Here is a 19,999-nt window from a genome sequence, read left to right on the forward strand (position 1 = left end):
TTCTTCTAGTGCCCTGAACAATGCTGCAACTGTGGGATATTAGCATTATCTCTGCTGGAGAAAAGTTTGAAAATACCAGAACTGGGCTACAGTGAGACTAAGGTCTGGGGCTCCCAGAACCTCTGGGTTCCAAAAGCCCAGTGGCCCTCTGCAGCCCCACCCTTCCCCAGCAGGTGGGCAGTCCCTAGGCAGGTGGGCTCAAAGCCTTGCACTCTCCAGCAGGGCAGAGGCTGCTGGTGGATACTGCCTGAGAGGCTCCCACCTGCTGTCAGCACTGGGAGTTTCTGTGGCCTCCTGGCAGTGAGGACTCGGTGTGCTAACCCCTTAGCCTCCGGTGATCATGGCGAGGCCCAGCATCTGCAGGTGTTCTCCACAGGCACTCAAGGCCCCAGTGTCTGGGATGGATGCAGCTGCAGGATTCACCTTGGAAATCCATTGAGGGTAGCTTTATGTTTGAAAACACAAGGGCAGTGTTGAGCCTCTGCAGAAGCAAAGGTGAACCAGGTGGATCCCTCTGACGATAAAAACACTAGGAGAAGGGAAGAATAACATTTTGAAATATCAGTAGAGCAACCAAAATTAATAGCACTATGGCTTAGAAAAGGCAAGGGAAGAAAGGGCATAAACGCTTACCTAGCACAGCTTCCTCCACTTCTCCTCACTCCAGCATCAGCACAACTGCCCCAGCCTGGCTCCTGCTGAGTGCTCTTTTCCACTAACTTACTCTCCACGTCCACAGATTGCCCTCTTCCAGCCACTCTGTGCCCAACCAGGAGCCCAGGGAAATCTGCTCTATTGAAGTAGAGTGAAGTTTCCATTTTAGAATTGTTTGTAATCTTTTCTTAGGATATACCAGAATTGAAAAGAAGATAAGAAGTACTCCAAAGAGAGATAGTGCTAAAATGCATTTTATTATTATTATAAGGCCCAAACAACTGGGACATACAGCACCCTTCCCTCTGAGTTCCACTAACCATGGCACGAAGGCTTCTGTGGCTGCCCTTCCTTGATCGAGTGCCTTCTTACCAGACATGCTATTTCACTGAATGCTTACAGCAGTCCTGGGTGGTATGGTGAGTGTTCAGACCCAATTGTAGATGGGAAGGATTAGAGAAAGAACTTGTCCAAGACCACCCAGAAAAACAGTGTGGCAAAACTAGGAGTTGAACCCAGGTCTGTTAAATTTCAAAGCCTGCTGTCCTTACACTGTGCTACCTCTCACCTGACTGATTGTAGCCAACGATTTCTCATCTCCGTGTTGCCCACAGCTAGATTCCTTAACATCGCATGTGTGTCCTGCAGAGAACCCTAGCAGTGCCTTACCCCCAGTACAACTGCTCTCTGGTTTCAGGATGCCAATTAGAAGCTCTCCTGAGTAGTAAGTAGTGTTGTGGACAGCCTTTGCTGTAGAACTTTTGAGTCCAGGTTCACCTTGCCCCATCAGTGGTCCTTCTGGTCTGTTCCACTATGATTTTCTATACAGCAGTTTTAAGAACCACTCCCACCATCACCACCAATCATAGGTGAGAATCTTTGGTATTCCTAAGGCCTGAGAGGTGAGTGGCAGAGCCAGTCAGCACCCCGCACCCCCCCGCCCCCCGCCCCCGCCGAGGCTGTAAGTGCTGCTTCCTGGCCTCCATGACCCAAAGGTTAAATCCATTAACCATTGCCCTCGGGGTAGTATTTGCAAATACCGCTTTAAAACAAGAAAGTCAAAATCCAGCAAACCAACTGCTTTGGCATCACCTCCTTCCAAACACCAAGGCAGCGCCTGTGAGCGCTGGGAGCATTTTGGAGGAGTTGACCAAGTTCCATGTGATTGGCTCATAAGTAAATCCCAGGGTCCCAGGGTCCTATGCACACAGCAGAGAAAAGGCGTCCTTCCTATGTGAACATTACTCTTCTAATTATTATTCATGAAAATATTCTAGGATTCTTTTCCAAGTTGTAAATGTTATGTGATAATTTATATGTTTGGAAGAAGCAAAAAGAAACTTTAGTTTTGTTTATCTGGAAGTTGGCAAAATGAGTTCAGGAATACCTCCCAGAAAAAGTTGCCTCTCTCTGCAGGAAATTTTAACAGGTTAATATTTTCTTCCAGAAAGCAGATTCGAGTATAGTTTATGAAACCTCGTGATTGTAGAGAGTTTGGGTCCAGGGGGTGGTTTACATTTTGAGGTAATGTTTTGTAAGTAACAAGATGTGACTACTCTAACTTCCTATTCTCAGGGTGTTCTGTGCGGAGAGGGAGGCAACTGCTGCCCACGCTACACCCTGACCTTAAGACTGATTGACGAACTAACTCATACTGGGGATCTCTGATTTCATGGTGTGCTGCCCTCCTCCCCTCCCCCACAACCTTTGCTTCAATTACTCTAAGTAGAAATTGAATTTCATAATTCCAGTTAGATGTCATTGACTGTATTAAAGGCATTGTTAACTATAATAACAGTTAAACCCCAGAAATTCAATGGCTTAACACAGTCCAAGTTTATTTCTCACTTATAATTCATGTAAAGTTGAATTGGTGGTAATGGTCCTGTTCCATCAACAGGATGGTGGTCCTGTTCCATCAACATGCCCAGAGCAGTTGGAGGCCTAACTTGGAACTGGAGTCAGTCCTTTCTACTCATTTCCATTGGCCAGCAGTCATTTGGTCTCATCTCGAGGCTAGAGGAAATGCAGTCCTTATCTGGGCAGCTACTTTCCAATAACAACCGTATTTCATGGAAAAGGAGCACAAAACTATGATGGATGCTAGAAGACCAGAGAATGGGTCAATGCTGTTAGATCCCTCTAGCTGATTTGCCATCAAGTGAGTATTACATACCGTTTGTGTGTGGTGTTATCTAAATCCACAGGACTTCTTTTGCACACTCCATAGTAACCTAACCTTCCTTCTGCATCTCCTCCACTTCTAAAGTCCTGCCTCTCCTAGTACTTGGCTGATTTTTATCAGAAAACAATCTCTGTGTTGCTCCACAGGCATGCAATGTAGATGCACATAGTAGAAGATGCTGCACCCTCTACCGGAAACATCAAAAATATAATTTGAAACCTCAAATAGCAAAGTGGGTTAAAAGATAACTAGAGAATATAGAGGCCAACTCTAGACCCAATGAACAGTCACACCTGGAGATCAGAACAGGCTATTCCACTGATTTTATCCACCTCAGAAGACAACTCAGCCTCTCTGGACCTCAGTGTTCTCATCTATAAAATGAGGACTTTGGATTTAAGTGAACTCTAAGTTTACCTGAAACTCCCTGTTGTCCAATGTCATGTCAGATGGTCTCTGGTCCAGCTGCTGTTGTTTTTCTATTTCCTCATGTTAGCTTATATATTAGATACATCCTTTTGAGAAGTTTCAAAGTTAGCTTTAAATTGTTGCTATTTCTACATAAATGCAATATGCCTTCTAGAATGCATGCACATGAAATTCAACACAGATAACACGTTTTGAAGATCCTCTCACTCTCAGGGATAGCATCCTGATTTTTTTTTTTGAGTTAATTAATTTTTTTTGAGTTAATTACTTGACTCTTGCCACCCCAATTTCTTCCAAGTCGTGATTTAGTGCATATCTAATGTAGACTAATAATGCCCCAAGGCTTTAAAAACCTCGTTAGGTTTTTAAAAGGAAAAGATTGACCTCACATTGGAGAAATTAGTTAAACTGAACTTTAAGACAAGTACATGGGGTTTCTGCAGCAGCAACTGAAATGTATTATAGTAGAATTTCACCATGTGTGCACCTAATGTCTTAGAACTCAACTATGTCTAGGTGTGAGTGGGTGGTGGGAGGGTGAGAAAATTGGAGGAGACAGTGAAAGGAAAGATGAAGAGAAAGACAGGGAGAGAAAGAATGAACAACCAAAATAATGCAATGAGAGATGCAGGAAAGAATGAAAAGCAACGTAAAGGGTAATTATGTGGGAAACTCTAAATAAATATAATCTAATAATAACAATGTCTCATGCAATTTAAAATATGTAAGTAATTAAAAATGCATTACAATAATACCATACATATTGAAAGCTGGTAAATGAAAGATATACTAACATCCTGACATTTTCAAGAAAGAGGTAAAACTACTAATTTACATTAAACTTTGATAAGTCAAGGATACATGTTTTAGACTCTATGGTAACCACTGAAATAATATTTAAAAGAATATTTTTCTAAGTGAATGGAGAGGCAGTGGAATCATCACAAAAATGCTTCATCTAACAGAAAGCAAGAAAGAAGTCAAAGTTAATGAAGAACACTTGGGACAAATAGAAAGCAACTAGCAACATAATAGATTTAAAACCAAATTTATCTGTAATGGCACTAAATGTAAATGGAATAAATGCTCCAATTAAAAGACAATGGTTGTCAGATAAAAGAAAGTCCAACTAAAAGCTATTTCAAAAGAAATATCTAAAATATAAGAAATTAAAAGGAGTAAGAAAAAGATATGCCATGCAACAAAAGGTGATGTCCTTATGTTTATACGAGACAATAAATGTTTTTGTAAAACCAAAAAGCGGCCGGGCGCGGTCAAGCCTGTAATCCCAGCACTTTGGGAGGCCGAGACGGGCAGATCACGAGGTCAGGAGATCGAGACCATCCTGGCTAACATGGTGAAACCCCGTCTCTACTAAAAAATACAAAAAACTAGCCGGGCATGGTGGCGGGCGCCTGTAGTCCCAGCTACTCGGGAGGCTTAGGCAGGAGAATGGCGTGAACCTGGGAGGTGGAGCTTGCAGTGAGCTGAGATCCGGCCACTGCACTCCAGCCTGGGTGACAGCCAGACTCCATCTCAAAAAAAAAAAAAAAAAAAACCAATAAGCATTGCTAGTGAAAGGGACATTTCATAAAGATGAAAGTTTTGATTTAACAGTAAGATATATAATTATAAATCTGCATGTACCTAATGACATCTTCTATATGTGAAGCAAAAAATCTCACAGAAATAAAAGGAGAAATAGACAAATTTGCAATTATAATAGATGTTTAACTCTTATTTCAGAAAATGAGAGAAAAGGCAAAAATCAGAAAAATAGAAAAGAGTTAAACAATACAATTAACATATTTTATCTAAATGATATACAGAGAACATTACGACAACAAATGAATAAAGTCCTTTTTCAACAACACATCAAAACATTTATAAAACTTGATTATATACTGTGACATAAAGTTTCAAAAAACTTCAAAGAATAATAACATACAATGTATTTCTGACAGCAGTGGAATATAAGTGGAAATTATAGATAGATAGGTAGATAGATAGATAGATAGATAGATAGATAGATAGATAGATAGATGATAGATAGATATGAAACTAGAAAATCTCCCTGTGCTTGAAAATTAAGAAATACACTTCCAAATATTCCATGAGAAAAAAATCAGAAATCACAATAAAAATTAGAAAATATTTTAAACTAAATGGAAAATACTACATATATAAATGTGCAGAAAAACTTCCAATTTCTGATAATGTTAAAGTTATATCAGACTGACCCTTTTGCCAATAACAATTGCGAACCTTAGACAAAATTTCAAAAAACAATTCTTTGAAGGCAATGCAAAACAGCTAAGAGCAGGCAGAAACTGCAGGAGATACAGCTCTTCAATGAAGAAAATCACACTGGGTGATATCCGCATTTATTTGGCTTTTCTCCTGAAGGAATTCCCCTAGATCACAACAGAGAGCAAGGTCCATCAGCAAGCAGCTATTATATTAGGCCGTGGAGCGACATTGGTGTTCAAGACTACCAGAGCAGCTGAAAATTGAATGGAGAGGGAAGGGGAACAGGTGGGAGAAACTTAAAAAGCTGGTACAAAGTACACTCAAATATGTAGCTGACCTCTGAACTATACACTAAATAAATCAAAAGAAAAATTAGCATTTTTAAGTAATTGAAAATGAAAACACAGCAGATAAAAAGTTGTGGGATGCTGATAAAGCAGTACCTTGGGGAAGATCTACAGCACTAAACTCCATTAGAAAAGACAAAAGCTCTCAAATCAATGGCCTTTGTTTCTACCCTAACAAACTATTAAAAAGAAGAAAAAAAATAAACCCAAAGTAAACAGAAGATAGGAAATAGTAACTATCAGAACAGAAATTGATGAATTAAAAAACAGAGAATCAATAAAAATTGATTAAACCAAAAACTGCCTCTAAGAAAATCAATAAAATCCTTTTAAATTTATTGAACAACATAGACTCCAAAAATAGATTCACACACAGATGGTCAATTGATTTGAGACAGCTGTGCCATGGTAATTAATTCAATGGAGAAAAGATTGATTGATTGATTGATTGACTGATTGATTGATTTGAGACAGAGTTTCACTCTTGTTGCCCAAGCTGGAGTGCAATGGCATGATCTCAGCTCACTGCAACCTCTGCCTCCCAGGTTCAAACGATTCTCCTGTCTCAGCCTCCTGAGTAGCTGGGATTACAGGTGCATGCCACCAAGCCCGGCTAATTTGTGTGTGTGTGTGTGTGTGTGTGTGTGTGTGTATTTTTACTAGAAATGGGGGTTTCACCATGTTGGCCAGGCTAGTCTCGAACTCCTGACCTCAGATGATCTGCCTTCCTCGGCCTCCCAAAGTGCTGGGATTACAGGCATGAACCACCGTGCGCAGCCGAGAAAATGTGTTTTTTTCAACAAATGGTGCTAGAAACATTGGACATCTATATGCAAAACAAAACTAAAACCTCAACCTTCTCTCACATCATACACAAAAATTAACACAAAACGGATTGTGAACCTAAAGACAATCTACAACTATTAAATTTCTGCAAAAAAAAAAAAAAAAAAAAAAAAAAAAAAAAAAACAGGAGAAAATCTCTGTGAACCTGGCTAAGCAGAGACTACATAGGACACAAAATGCACAAAGGTTTCTGCTCTTCAAAAATCGCTGTAAAGAAAAGGAAAAGACAAAGCCACAGACTGGGGAAAAGAGATCTAATAAAGGGCTTGAATCCAAACACATAAATCAAATAAATAATAAGACAAACGATCCAATTTTTAAATAGGCAAAAGATTTGAACACTTGACATACTACCACATACCTACTAGGACAGTATCAAGTGCTAACAAGACTACAGAGCAATTACAACTCTCAGTGTTGCTAGGAGGAATGTAAAATGGTACATCCACTTTGGAAAATGGTTCAGCAGTTTAATAGAAATTTAAACATAGACTTACCACACAGCCCAGCAATCCCATGCCTAGATATTCACCTAAGAGAAATATAAACTTATGTTGAACTACCTCACACCCATTAGGATGGCTACTATAAAAATTTTAAAGAAAATAGAAAATAGCAAGTGTTGACAAAGATGTGGATAAACTGGAACGCTTGTACACTGTGGGTGGGAATGTAAAATGATGCAGCTGCTGTGGAAAACAGTATGGTAGTTCCTTTAAAAATTAAAAATAGAATTACCATATGATCTAGCCGTTTCACTTCTGGGTATATGCCCAAAAGAATTGAAAGCAGAGTCTCAAAGAGATATTTGTACACTCATGTTCATAACGACCTTATACACAATGGAAGTAACCCAATTGTCCATCAACGGATAAATGGATAAGCAAAATATAGTATATACAGGCAATAGAATATTATTCAGGCTTAAAAATAAAGAAAAAAGGAAAGAATTCTCACATATGCTACAACATGAATGCACCTTGAGAATATTATGCTAAGTAAAATAAGCCAGTCATAAAAAGACAAATACTGTATGATTCTACTTATAGGAGGTACTTAGAGTAGTCAAATTCATAGAGACAGAAGGTAGCATTGTGGTTGCTATGAAGAGGCATGAAGAATTGTTGTTGTTGTTGTTGTTGTTGTTTTTGAGATGGGAGCCTTGCTCCATTGCCCAGGCTGGAGTGCAATGGCACGATCTTGGCTCACTGCAACCTCTGCCTCCCAGGTACAAGCGATTCTCCTGCCTCAGCCTCCTGAGTTGCTGGGACTACAGCTGTGTGCCACCACACCCTGCTAATTTTGTATTTTTAGTAGAGATTGGGTTTCACCATGTTGGCCAGGCTGGTCTCGAACTCCTGACTTCATGATCCACCCACCTCAGCCTCCCGAAGTGTTGGGATTACAGGCGTGAGCCACCGCGCCTGGCCAGAATTATTGCTTACTGGATATAGTTTCAGTTTTAAAAGATGAAAAGAGCTGTGGAGATGGATGGCGGTGATGGCTGCACAGCATTAGGAATGCAGTTAATACCACTGAACAGTACACTTAAAATGCTTAATGATCAATTTTACATTATATGTATTTTACCACAAACAAATTTGAAAAAAAAGAAACATTGACACAAAAAGCCTGCACATAACTAAAAAATAGATTATACTGGATTACATAAAAATTTAAAACTTTGGTGCTACAAATGATACCACTAAGAAAGTGAAAAGACAGGCCATATAATGGGAAAAAAAATTTTTTTGCAAATCATGTATCTGATAAGGGGCTTGTATCCAGAGCATATAAAGAACTTTTACAACTCAATAATAAAGACAATTTAAAAATGCATAAGGGACTTGAATAGACATTTCTCCAAAGAAGGTACACAGATGGGCAAAAAGCACATGAAAAGATGCTGAACGTCAGGGAAGTGCAAATGAAAATCACAAGATACTACTCCACACTGAGTTACTATACTTTAAAAAAAATTAACAATAACAAGCTTTGATGAGGATGTGGAGAAATCAGAATCCTCATACATTGCTGTTGGGAAATGGAAACTACCAGTAGGGGAATGAATAAGTAAATAATAGCATATTCATTTGATGGAATTCATTCAACCACTGAAAGCATATTGAGTGAACGATCTCAATGGTGGGCTGGGGAGAGAGATGCCTGCCGCAGGGCTATGTGCTGTGGATGGGGAGCTGGAAGAATTTGCCCTAAGGTGGGCTGGAAGGGGTGGGTAGTGGGTTGTGGGGAGTGATGCTCTCTTTGATCTGCAGGTGGTGGAGGTATTGATTCTTAGCCTCTGCCTTTCCCCCAAGGGATGCTCAATCTACTATATCCCCAGCCAGTTCCTACAACCCATACCCTGCTGGGCTGGGCTTGGAGCTCCTAGGTGGCACCCAGGCACTGAGGGGTGGATTGTTCGGGAATTTAGCCCCTTCCATTATTAACAGAGTGCCCCCTCCACTTCCAGCCACCCCCAGTACACATACCATTTTTTAAAATTAATATTGCAAACATAGGTTCAACACAAAACTCCTAATGTGCACTCCGCTCCCAAAATAGATTGAAAACTTCTATAAAGAAATTCCAGCGTTGGCACTCTGGGGGCAACTGAGCCCTTCTGTGCGCTGTGTCACCTCCCCAAAGGTCAGGAAGAGCAGTCACAAAAGGACAGCTCTAGCCCCAGAACTTCAGTTCATTAAGCAAAGCCTGCGGTTCCGGGCATGGGGAGGAGAGAAGGAATCAGCTGAGGAGCCAGGAAACCTGGGTTCTGAGCCTGGTTCGGCCCCTCAGCAAGTTATTTCTTCTCTCTGAGCTTCCGTTTCCTCTTCTGTAAAACGGGGCATGGGCAAGGCCTGGCAGGGGCGGGGCTCGAACCTGCGGAAGCGACGGCGGCTCCGGCCCCTCCCGGGACGGGGCGGTCACGTGCGCGATCACGCGGTCCTACCCGGAAGCGCGCCCGGGCTCCTGCAGGCGGGGCGCTGTGCGCGCCGCGATCCGGTACGTGAGTCTCCGGGCTGTCCCCTCCCGGGGAGGCGATCCTTCCTCCGGAGCCCCTCGCAACCCTCCCGGAAGTAGGGGAGGGGCTCTAGGGGTCCCGAAGCGGGCCCACCCCTAGCCTCACCCACTCCGGGCGTGTGGTCGTGGGCCGGTCGCTTCCTCGCTCGGAGCCAAAGTTCCTCAGCCGTGAAGAGGGGCGGATGTCACAAGTCAAGCCTCCTTCCCAGGGTGGCCATGAGGTTCGGGGGTGGGGAGAGGTGGGGATTTGGGGGTGAAACTGGACAGAAACTGGCGTGCTAGGCAAACGGGAGCCGCTGACTCGCTCCCTGCAGAGACTCAGGGACAGGGCCGGGCTCCGAAGGTGTGGGACCCGAGAAGGAGCTGCTGAAGGCGGGACCAAGGGCCACAGGGAGGTTTGCTGGAGTCCAGATGGTGAAAGTGTGCTCTGGGGGTCGCCCCAGCTTGGCCCTCCCCCCGCCATCTGGAGCACACTTCGCCAGTGAGTCCCCTCCGAGTTCCCTTTCTAGGGCAAGATAGCGAGGTGAAGCCGAAGTCACAACGTTTCACCGGCGAGGTTCTCTTCCCAGCAGCCTTTGGGAAGCATCCCCCTGTTTCGGGAATGTGGCATTCCGGCCAATCATGTGGGTGATGGAGGCCGTCTCAGGGTTAGGTTGCTAAAGGCCGAACTCATAACAGCAGTCTCTGTGGCGGGTAGTCACTTGCCTCTTACTCGCTCACAGTACTTGACTTCCTAATTAAGTTTTCTGTTGTTCCTGCCTTCTATCCAAATATGAAAGATTCTGGAACCAGATTCGTTAATCTGTTATTTGAAGAAGGGAAGCTGGGAAATAGGAATAATGATCCCCACACCTATATAAGAAAGCAGTTTGCTAAGGTTACTTTGCAGCTTGCCTGGTCACTCCCGTGATCTAACCCTGTAGGGAGGTAGAGTAGGGGATGTTGCTCTATTTCTCCTTGGAAGTTTGAGTCTCAAAGAGGTTTATGCGACTTGGCAAAGCCCAAACTAGAACCTGGTCCCAGATGCCTTTCCTGTTTGTTTTCTTCCACTCATTGCATCATCCCAGGATCCCCACTCCCTTCACTGGGATTGCATCCTCGCCGCCTGGGGTGTGCTATGCTGTCTCCCGTCAGTCACTCCTAGCAAGCTCCCTGGGGCTGCTTGGGGAGCTCTGAGTGACCCACAGAAGTGAGAGCACTTCATAGGAACAAAGGAGGAAGGAACAAAAGTGGGCACCTGCTCTGTACAAAGGGCTGTACTGGCCGGGTTCCCATTCTCCGTTATGGGAGGTGAGGGGCAGGATCCTGGATATGTTCTTAGCAGACTGCCTCAGGGCCTGGAGAGACCAGGGACCACGCAGCCCTTCTCCAGCTTGTCCTTTCCCAACGGGCAGCAGTCAGGACCAGGGCATCTGTCTGCCCTCATGTTCTCTCTGTTTTACGCATTTGCAGGACCAGGGATGCCGTGCTGCTCTCCCATGAACCAGTCCCTGAGTCTGTCTGCTGCAGCCCTTTCTGAACCTCTGACTGTCTGGATGCTCCACTGTGCTCCTTGCCAAGGTAGATGATTTTGCCCCACCTGGGGAGGACAGCGAGGCAGGCAGCATCCACTCTGGGGCATTGGGAGGCAGATGGAATGAGGTAGGCAGTGGACTGAGTGCTCCTGAGCTCTGCAGACCTGCTCATCCCCTCCCCAGCCCTGCATCCTGAGGCCACCCCCATCCTGATGCCTCATCTCTCCTTCACCCCTCACATCCAGTTGGGTCATCACAGCCTGCTGAGTCTTTAAAGCTCCTCCCGGCCCCCACCAAGGGGTGAGCACTCATTACCCTACATCCACACCTAGATGACTGCCTTCATGACCTCGACCTGCCCATCTCCAGCCAGCCGGTCATTTCTCTGCTCACAACCACAGCCTCCATTCCATAGCCCACTGCTCCCTAACCCATACACTCTGGTCAGCTTTGTCACATGTACCTGGGAGTCCCAGAGAAGCCTCTTCAGGTCCACCTGCCTCTCCCAGCAACCTCCTCTTCACACCTGTTGCACTCTCAGTGTCTGCCTTGGCATTGAGTAATTCTGTGGGAATAGGCTACATTCCTCCTTCACTGTTGTTGTCTCCTGGCATTCGCCATAAACGCCTTGGGACCAGTTGCACCGAGTTAGTTTGGGAGGAATTCAGTAAGGACCACTAAGCTGGACATGAGGATGACAGAACACAAGACCTGGAGATGCTATGATCCTCCCAAAAAAACTGGAAATCCACATGTGTGAGAGTTACAGCAGAGCTTCCTAATCATTATCATGGCTTAGCACACATACCACATGATTATATCTGCATGACACCCTGAGGCACATAAGAGGATTTGAAACCACTGCCTGAGGCCTCTCAGCTGCAGCAGGCAGCCTGGAGCGCTGTCCTCACCAGCCTGGTCAGGCTGCCCCAAGAGTTAGAAGATAAGCACTTGCCGCACCCAGAGGGCCACAGCACACAGTGTGGGGAGCTATATGAAAGATCTTCCAGTGGGTGAATAGTTAAGACATTCCTTACACAATCAAGCACAGAGTGTGTGGTATGTGTGTGGCAGGGGGGTGGGGAAGGAGATTTGGAAGGGCTGAAGACACTGGTGACTGTGGCCCTAGAAGGTGCAGCCTACTAGGTACAGGGTCTTTAGGCAGCCTCTGTTCTCACCATGAGCAGGGAGAGCAGCATTTGAATGAAACTTCTGTGGTGCTGAAGTAAATTCAGGGGCTTTGAGGCTCGTCTTCTGGAGCTGTTTTTTGTTTGTTTGTTTGTTTGTTTCTTCAGACAGTCTCGCTCTGTCCCCCAGGCTGGAGTGCAGTGGCACAATCTCGGCTCACTGCAGCCTCTGCCTCCTGGGTTCAAGCAATTCTCCTGCCTCAGCCTCCCGAGTTGCTGGGATTACAGGCACTTGCCACCACGCCTGGCTAAGTTTTGTATTTTTAGTAGGGATGGGGTTTCATTTCACCATGTTGGCCAGGCTGGTCTCAAACTCCTGACTTCAGGTGATCCACCCGCCTCAGCCTCCCAAAGTGCTGGGATTACAGGCGTGAGCCACCATACCCAACCCTGGAACTGTTTTTATCTGAGGGAGAGATATCTCTGGACTGCGCAGAGATGGAGGTGCAGCAGCGCCCTCCAATCCACACCAGGCACTAACTGTCTGCTGTAAGCATGGCCTCCCTGGGCATTCGACTCCATGTCCAGGCCAAGACCTGGGTCCCTTCCTGTCCCAGTCTGGTTCCGATAGGCCCTGTGGTGGGTCTGATGCTGTGCTGAGAGGGACCAGATACCACAGAGGAAAGAGCCCCAGCCTTGGCATCAAACAGATTTGGGTCCGGATTCCAGCTTTGCCACTTCAGGCTGTGCCTGTGTCCTGCTCTCTAAAATGGGAGTACCTAAAGAGTCCTACTTTGTCCAGTTGTGAGGGTGCAACAAAAACGGAAGGCCTTTGTGATGTCTGGTGTGCAGAAAGGGCTCACTGGATGTTCGCTGAGGTTGGGGTCCTCTTCGTTACTCAGGCTGTGCTCATGGATGTTGGGGCTAGGGGCTGACCTTGACCTTGCCTTTCCCTGGCAGATGAAGTGCGTCTTGGTGGCCACTGAGAGTGCAGAGGTCCTCTTCTACTGGACAGATGAGGAGTTTGAAGAGAGTCTCCGGCTGAAGTTCGGGCAGTCAGAGAATGAGGAAGAAGAGGTAAGTGCAGGGTAGGCAGTCCCAGGAGGGATGGATAGGAAGGAACCATACAAAACTACCAGTAGGCAGAGAGGCAGGAAAACCTGTGTTCACCCTGTCCTGGGCAGCATGAGCAGGGTGTTGTGTGGGGTCCAGCATCCTTCACAGCTAGACCCTCATCCTCAAGGTCTGCCTCTTGATGCTCTGAGCTCAGTGACCCCACCCCCACACCCCACCAGGGCTCTCTGGGCTAAGTGAGGGCAAGAATATGTCGAATTTTAATCACGTAACAGAGGAACTTGGAGCCATCAGTTTCTGTACCCTAAAAAGTTTAACAAGGCTGGGCATGGTGGCTCACGCCTGTCATCACAACACTTTGGGAAGCCAAGATGGGCCAATTGCTTGAGCTCAGGAGTTTGAGACCAGCCTGGGCAGCATGGCGAAACCCTGTCTCTACAAAAAAAAAAAAAAACACACAAAAATTAGCCAGGTGTAGTCTTAGCTACTTGGGAGGTTGAGGTGGGAGGATCACTTGAGTCCAGATGGTAGAGGCTGCAGTGAGCCGAGATTGTGCCTGTGCATTCCAACCTGGGCGACAGAGCAAAAAAAAAATGAAAAAGTTTAACGTAAGCTGAACACATTAATTTTTTAATAGCTGTATTAAGGTATGATTAACATACCATAAATTGCACATATTTAAAGTACACAACTTGGTAAGCTTTGATATGTATATATAACTACGATTCTATCACAATCAATAAAAGGAATATATCTACCACCTCAAACATTTGTAATCCTTTCTTTCCCATCCCCGTCCCGTAGGAACTGCTGATCTGCTTTCTGTCATGATAGGTTAGTTTGTATTATATGGGCTTATATAAATGGAGCCATACAGTATGTGCTTGGATTTAGTTTGGTTTTGGTTTGACTGCTTTCACTCAGCATGATTATTTTGTGATTCATCTGTGTTGTGGCATGTATCAATAGTTCATTCCTTTTCTTAAGCAGTAATCTATTGGATCAGGATGCCACCATTTGTTCATTCATTTACTTGTTGATGGACATCTGTGTTATTTTCAGTTTTTGACTATTACAAATAAAGCAACTATGAACATGCATGTACAAGTCTATGTATACATGGATGCTTTCACGTCCAAGGACAGATACTTAGGGTAGAATGGCTAGATCATGTACGTGTACGTGTAACTTTTTAATAAACTGCCAGACTTTTCCAAAGTGGTTGTATAATTTTTGATTCCAGCTGTAGTGTTTGAGAGTTCAGTTCCTCCATATCCTCACCAATGCTATGGTCTGTCTTTTTAATTGTAGCCATTCTAATAGATGTCCACTAGAATCTCACTGTGTTTTACATTTCATTTCCTTAATGACTAATGGTTTTGAGCATTTTTTCATGTGCTTATTTGCCATATGTTTTGTGCAGTTTTTATTTGAGTTGATTGTTTCTTCTTACTATTCTTACTGAGTTTTGAGAGCTTGTAATATATTTTGGATGAAGTCCTTTATCAGATACATGTTTTACAAATACTTTCTTCTAGTTTGTGGCTTGTGTTTATATTCTCAGTGGTATCTTTCAAAGAGCAGAAGTATTAGAACTCGAGTTTGTCCATTTTGCATTTATGGATTATGCTTTTAGTGTTATATCTAAGAAATCTTTGTCCAACTCACAAAAAGTTTTCTCTACATATTCTTTTGAAAGTTTTATAGTTTTAGGTTTTATATCAGGTCTGATGATCTACTTTGAATTTTTGTATGTCGTGCGAGCTATGGATTGAAGTTAATTTTTTTTTTTTTTTTTTGCATGTGGACATCCAGTTTAACACTTTAACGTTACAACTCAGAAATACTTGTCCTTTTCACTTACATAATTTACACTGTATATTTTAAAGGAGTAATTTATTGTGAAAATGTTTTCCCAATTAATTTTGGGTTAAAAATGTTTTTTATTGGGGATGCAGTGGAAGGTGTTCTTATGTTTCTGCAGCAGCATGGACTGGTGGCCTGTCTTGCCCTTTCTGCTCTAAGGGGTCTCATCATCCAGCCAATGAGTGAGCCAACTCCACTTCAGGGGGTCCATTTATCATCAATGTCACCCATGTTCTCATCACAGTCTTTAGGCAAACACAAGATATCAGAGATAGACATTCAAGTGGTTTTATTTAAGCTAACTCTTTGTTAGACTTTATTTTTTAACAGTCAATACATATAATATTTAAAGTAAGACTTTTTAAGTATTTCAGTTTTTAAACTACTGTTACAACTATGTCAACTTAAGAAGCAAATTATTTAGTGGCCTTTCTCTTCCTCTTTATTGAAAACCTGGCAAAGGAATGAAGTCCTGAATTTTCAGTTCCTAAAAATGAGTAGTGTAAAGGAAATGTTGTCTTTAAAGTTTTTTTTTCTTGTTGTTAATGTGCAACACATTCTTTTCTTGTCATATAAATAACATGAGTTAATTGTAGGAAATTTGGAAATACAAAGAGATAGTTTTTAAATGACCTGTAATTCCACTACCCAGAGCTATTAGCTTTTTAATATACTTTCTTTGGGTCTTTATTTTTTCTATATAATTGGGATTATACCACATTTACAGTTTTACTGCTTTTTTTTTTTTCACTTGCCATTATATCAAGATATTCCTTCTATTTTCTAAAATAGTCTCAGAAGCATAATTCTTAATGGAAACATTATACTCCAGTACATGAATCAGTGTATCATCCTTTATTTAACCATTTTCCTCATATGGACAAATATTTTGCTCTTAATTTGCTATATCACTCTTGCTTTAAGGAACATTTGTGCTTAAATTTTATCTCATGTCAGATTATTTCCTTATGACAAATTCCTAAAAATAAAAATATTGAGTCAAAAGCCATTCAAAGATATTGTACTACTTTATAATTCCACCAAGTAATATATGAGTATGCTCCTTTATACTCTATATACACCAAACATTTTTATCTCCCCTGTGTTAGTCCATTTTCATACCACTATAAAGAAATGCCCAAGACTGGGTACTTCATAAAGGAAAGAAGTTTAATTGACTCACAGTTGAACACGGCTGTGGAGGCGTCAGGAAACTTACAATTATGCCAAAAGGCGAAGGGGAAGCAAGATACCTTCTTCACAAGGCAGCAGGAAGGAGAACTGCTGAGTGAAGGGGAAAGAGCCTCTTATAAAACCATTAGATCTCATGAGAACTCACTATCACAAGAACATGGGGGAACCTGCCCCCATGATTCATTTACCTCCACCTGGTTTCTCTGTTGACATATGAGGAGTATGGGAATTATGGGGATTGCAATTCAAGATAAGATTTGGATGGGGACACAAAGCCTAATCATATCATTCTGCCCAGGCCCCTCCCAAATCTCATGTCCCTTTCACATTTAAAAACCAATCATGCCTTCCCAACAGTTCCCCAAAGTCTTAATTCATTCCAGCATTAACCAAAAAGTCCAAGACCAAAGTCTCACTTGAGACAAGGCAAGTCCCTTCCACCTATGACCCTGTACAATAAAAAACAAGTTACTTCCCAGACACAATGTGGGTGTAGGCATTGGGTAAATGTTCCCATTCCAAATGGGAGAAATTGGACGGAACTAAGGGGCTACAGGCCCCATGCAAGTCCGAAATCCAGTGGGGCAGTCAAATCTTAAAGCTTTGAAATGATCTCCTTTGACTCTACGTCTCACATCCAGGTCACACTGATACAAGAGGTGCTCCCAAGGCCTTGGGCACCTCTACCCCTGTGCTTTTGCAGGGTACAGTCCTCTTCCCAGCTGTTTTCACAGGCTGGTGTTGAGTGTCTGCAGCTTCTCCAGGTGCATGGTGCAGGCTGTCGGTGTATCTACCATTCTGGGGGCTAAAGGATGGTGGTCCTATTCTCACAGCTCCATTATGTAGGGCCCCAGTGGGGACTCTGTGTGGAGGCATCTGACCCCACAATTCCCTTACTCACCACTCTAGCAGAGGTTCTCCATGAGGGCTCTGCCCCTGCAGCAAACTTCTGCCTGGACATCCTGGCATTTCCATACATCCTCTGAAATCTAGGTGGAGGTTCCCTAACCTCAATTTTTGATTTATGTGCACCCACAGGCCCAACACCACATGTAAGCCACCAAAGCTTGGGGCTTGCACTCTCTGAAACAACAGCCAGAGCTGTATGTTGGCACCTTTTAGCCATGGCTAGGATGCAGGGCACCATGCCCCCAGACTGCACAAAGCAGCAAGGCCCTGGGCCCAACCCCTGAAACAGTTTTTTCTTACTAGGCCTCCAGGCCTGTGGCAAGAGGGGCTGCTGTGAAGACCTCTGACATGCCCTGGAGACATTTTTCCCATTGTCTTGGTGATTAACGTTTGGCTCTTCATTACTTTTGCAAATTTCTGCAGCCAAGGCTTGAATTTCTCCTCGGAAAATGGGCTTTTCTTTTCTATTGCATCATCAGGTTGCAAATTTTCCAAACTTTTATGTTCTGCTTCCCTTTTAAAGGTAAGTCCCAATCCAAACCATCTGTTAGTGAATGCATAAAGCTGAGTGTTTTTAAGAGCACCCAAGTCACTTCCTGAATGCTTTGCTACTTAGAAATTTCTTCCACCAGATAGCCTAAATCATCTCTCTCAAGTTCAAAGTTGCATAGATCTCTAGGGCAGGGGCAAAATGCTGCCAGTCTCTTTGCTAAAGCATAACAAGTCACCTTTTTTCCAGTTCCAAATAAGTTCCTCATTGCCATCTGAGACCACCTTAGCCTGGACTTCATTGTCCATATCACTATCAGAATTTTGTTCAAAAGCATTCAACAGTGTCTGGGAAGTTCCAAACTTTCCCACATCTTCCTGTTTTCTTCTGAGCCCTCCATACTGTTCCAACCTCTGCCTGTTATGCATTTCCAAAGTCACTTTCACATTTTCGGGTTATCTGTATAGTAGCTCCTCACACCTGGAGTACCAATTTACTGTGTCAGTCCGTTTTCATACCATTATAAAGAACTGCCTGAGACTGGGTAATTTATAAAGAGGTTTAATTGACTCACAGTTCAGCATGGCTGGGGAGAACTCAGGAAACTTACATTCATGGTGGAAGGCAAAGAGGAAACAAGGCACCTTCTTCCCAAGGCAGCAGGAAGAAGTGTCAAGCAAAATAGGGAAGAGCCCCTTATAAAACCATCGGATGTTGTGAGAACTCACTCATTCTCATGAGAACGAGTTGAGAACAGCCTGGGGAAAACCACCCCATGATTCAGTTATCTCCACCTGGTCTCCCTTGACACGTGGGGATTATGGGGATTACAAGTCAAGATGAGATTTGGTGGGGACACAAAGCCTGACCATGTCATCCCCTCACCAAAAAAAAGTTCTGTTCCTGCAGAAAAAGCTACAGTCATGCCTTGCTTAATGATGGTGATACATTCCATTAATAATAAATTCATCATTAGGTGATTTCCTTGTCATGTGAACATCAGAGTGTGTACTTACACAAACCTAGATGGTGTAGCCGACTACACACCTAGGCTGTACAGTATGGCCTGTTGCTTCTAGGCTGCAAACCTGTACAGCATGTGACTGTACTGAATATTGCAGGCAGTTGTAACACAATGGTAAATGTTTGTGTATCTGAATGAACATAGAGAAGGTATAGCAGAAATCTTTGTGTAATCTTATGGGGCCACTATCGTGCGTGGTCTGTTGCTGACCGAAACATTGCTCTTCAGTACGTGACTATACTGCTTTTAAGATGAGTTTCTATCAAAATCTAGATTCATAAGTGATTTCTGTATTAATAAAATTTGTTCAAGAAAATCGTGGTATATGAATAATTCAGCAAATATTTGAATTCTTGCCTGTTTATTGAATTCTTGCCTATCTGTGGGGGTATTCATTAACCAAATATTAATTGAGAACCTATCATGTGCCAGTCTCTTGGGGTAAGGCAGTGAACATAGCAACATGATCCCTGCTTTCATGGAACTTAAGAGTCTAAAGAAGGACGTTGTACAGTGAACCAGATGGCAAATAAGTACCATGAGTTCAGGTAGTGACAAATAGTCTGGAGAAGTTAAATGGGGTATGGGATGGGGAGTGACAGAGGCAGGGGTTGGTGGCCTGAGGTGGCCAGAAAAAAAAAAAAAAACAATCTGAGCTGGAACCAGAACGATGAGTAGGAGCCACTGTGAAAGCTTGACAGACAGACTGTGGGAGCTGGGCACAGTCCTTGGTTCCTGAATGTTGGCAGGAAAACCTACTCCATAGTGCTGTGTCCCACTTGTATTTCAATGCTGCACCTTCCCACTGGCCAGTTGCCCATCTTTTCAAGGCAAGGTCTTGCTCAGCTCCTTGTAGATTTCCCTAGCTCCAAGTTAGTACCGTGCCTCCCTCATATTTCATTCACGTCTCCTGAAATCCTCTTGGGAAATCTGCCTTTCTTTTCTTTCCACTATGGAGAATTTGATTTGTAACTGTTCCACTGGCTTTATCCCATTTTATTCACACATTTGCAACAAACTTGTCCAGTTCCTTTTTGTTCGTATTTGTTTTGTTCCTTGTTTCCGCGAG

The 19,999-nt window shown here is 43.4% G+C and overlaps 1 protein-coding gene and 1 long non-coding RNA gene across 9 annotated transcripts in view; one reads left to right on the forward strand and one right to left on the reverse strand.

The window, feature by feature from the left end:
- Positions 1-268: 268 nt before the first annotated feature.
- Positions 269-7,278, reverse strand: LOC115900296. The gene is made up of 3 exons (XR_004059958.1): positions 7,209-7,278; positions 634-792; positions 269-529 (listed from the first exon to the last, which is right to left on the reverse strand). It is a non-coding gene; the product is annotated as an uncharacterized LOC115900296 (long non-coding RNA).
- A 2,350-nt stretch (positions 7,279-9,628) lies between these two features.
- The window catches only part of HPS1 (HPS1 biogenesis of lysosomal organelles complex 3 subunit 1), a 31,938-nt gene continuing 21,567 nt past the window's right edge, over positions 9,629-19,999 (forward strand). For 5 of the 8 annotated variants that reach the window (XM_010389534.2, XM_030940104.1, XM_030940105.1 and 2 more), the window contains exons 1-3: positions 9,721-9,953; positions 11,185-11,292; positions 13,334-13,450. In XM_010389534.2, the coding sequence (XP_010387836.1) occupies positions 13,334-13,450 (117 nt within the window). In that variant the 5' untranslated portion in view covers positions 9,721-9,953; positions 11,185-11,292. The other 3 variants (XM_010389533.2, XM_030940106.1, XM_030940108.1) reach the window with 1 other exon arrangement.

This window comes from Rhinopithecus roxellana, chromosome 11, assembly GCF_007565055.1.
Source record: "Rhinopithecus roxellana isolate Shanxi Qingling chromosome 11, ASM756505v1, whole genome shotgun sequence".
In the NCBI taxonomy this organism is placed as follows: Eukaryota; Metazoa; Chordata; class Mammalia; order Primates; family Cercopithecidae; genus Rhinopithecus; species Rhinopithecus roxellana.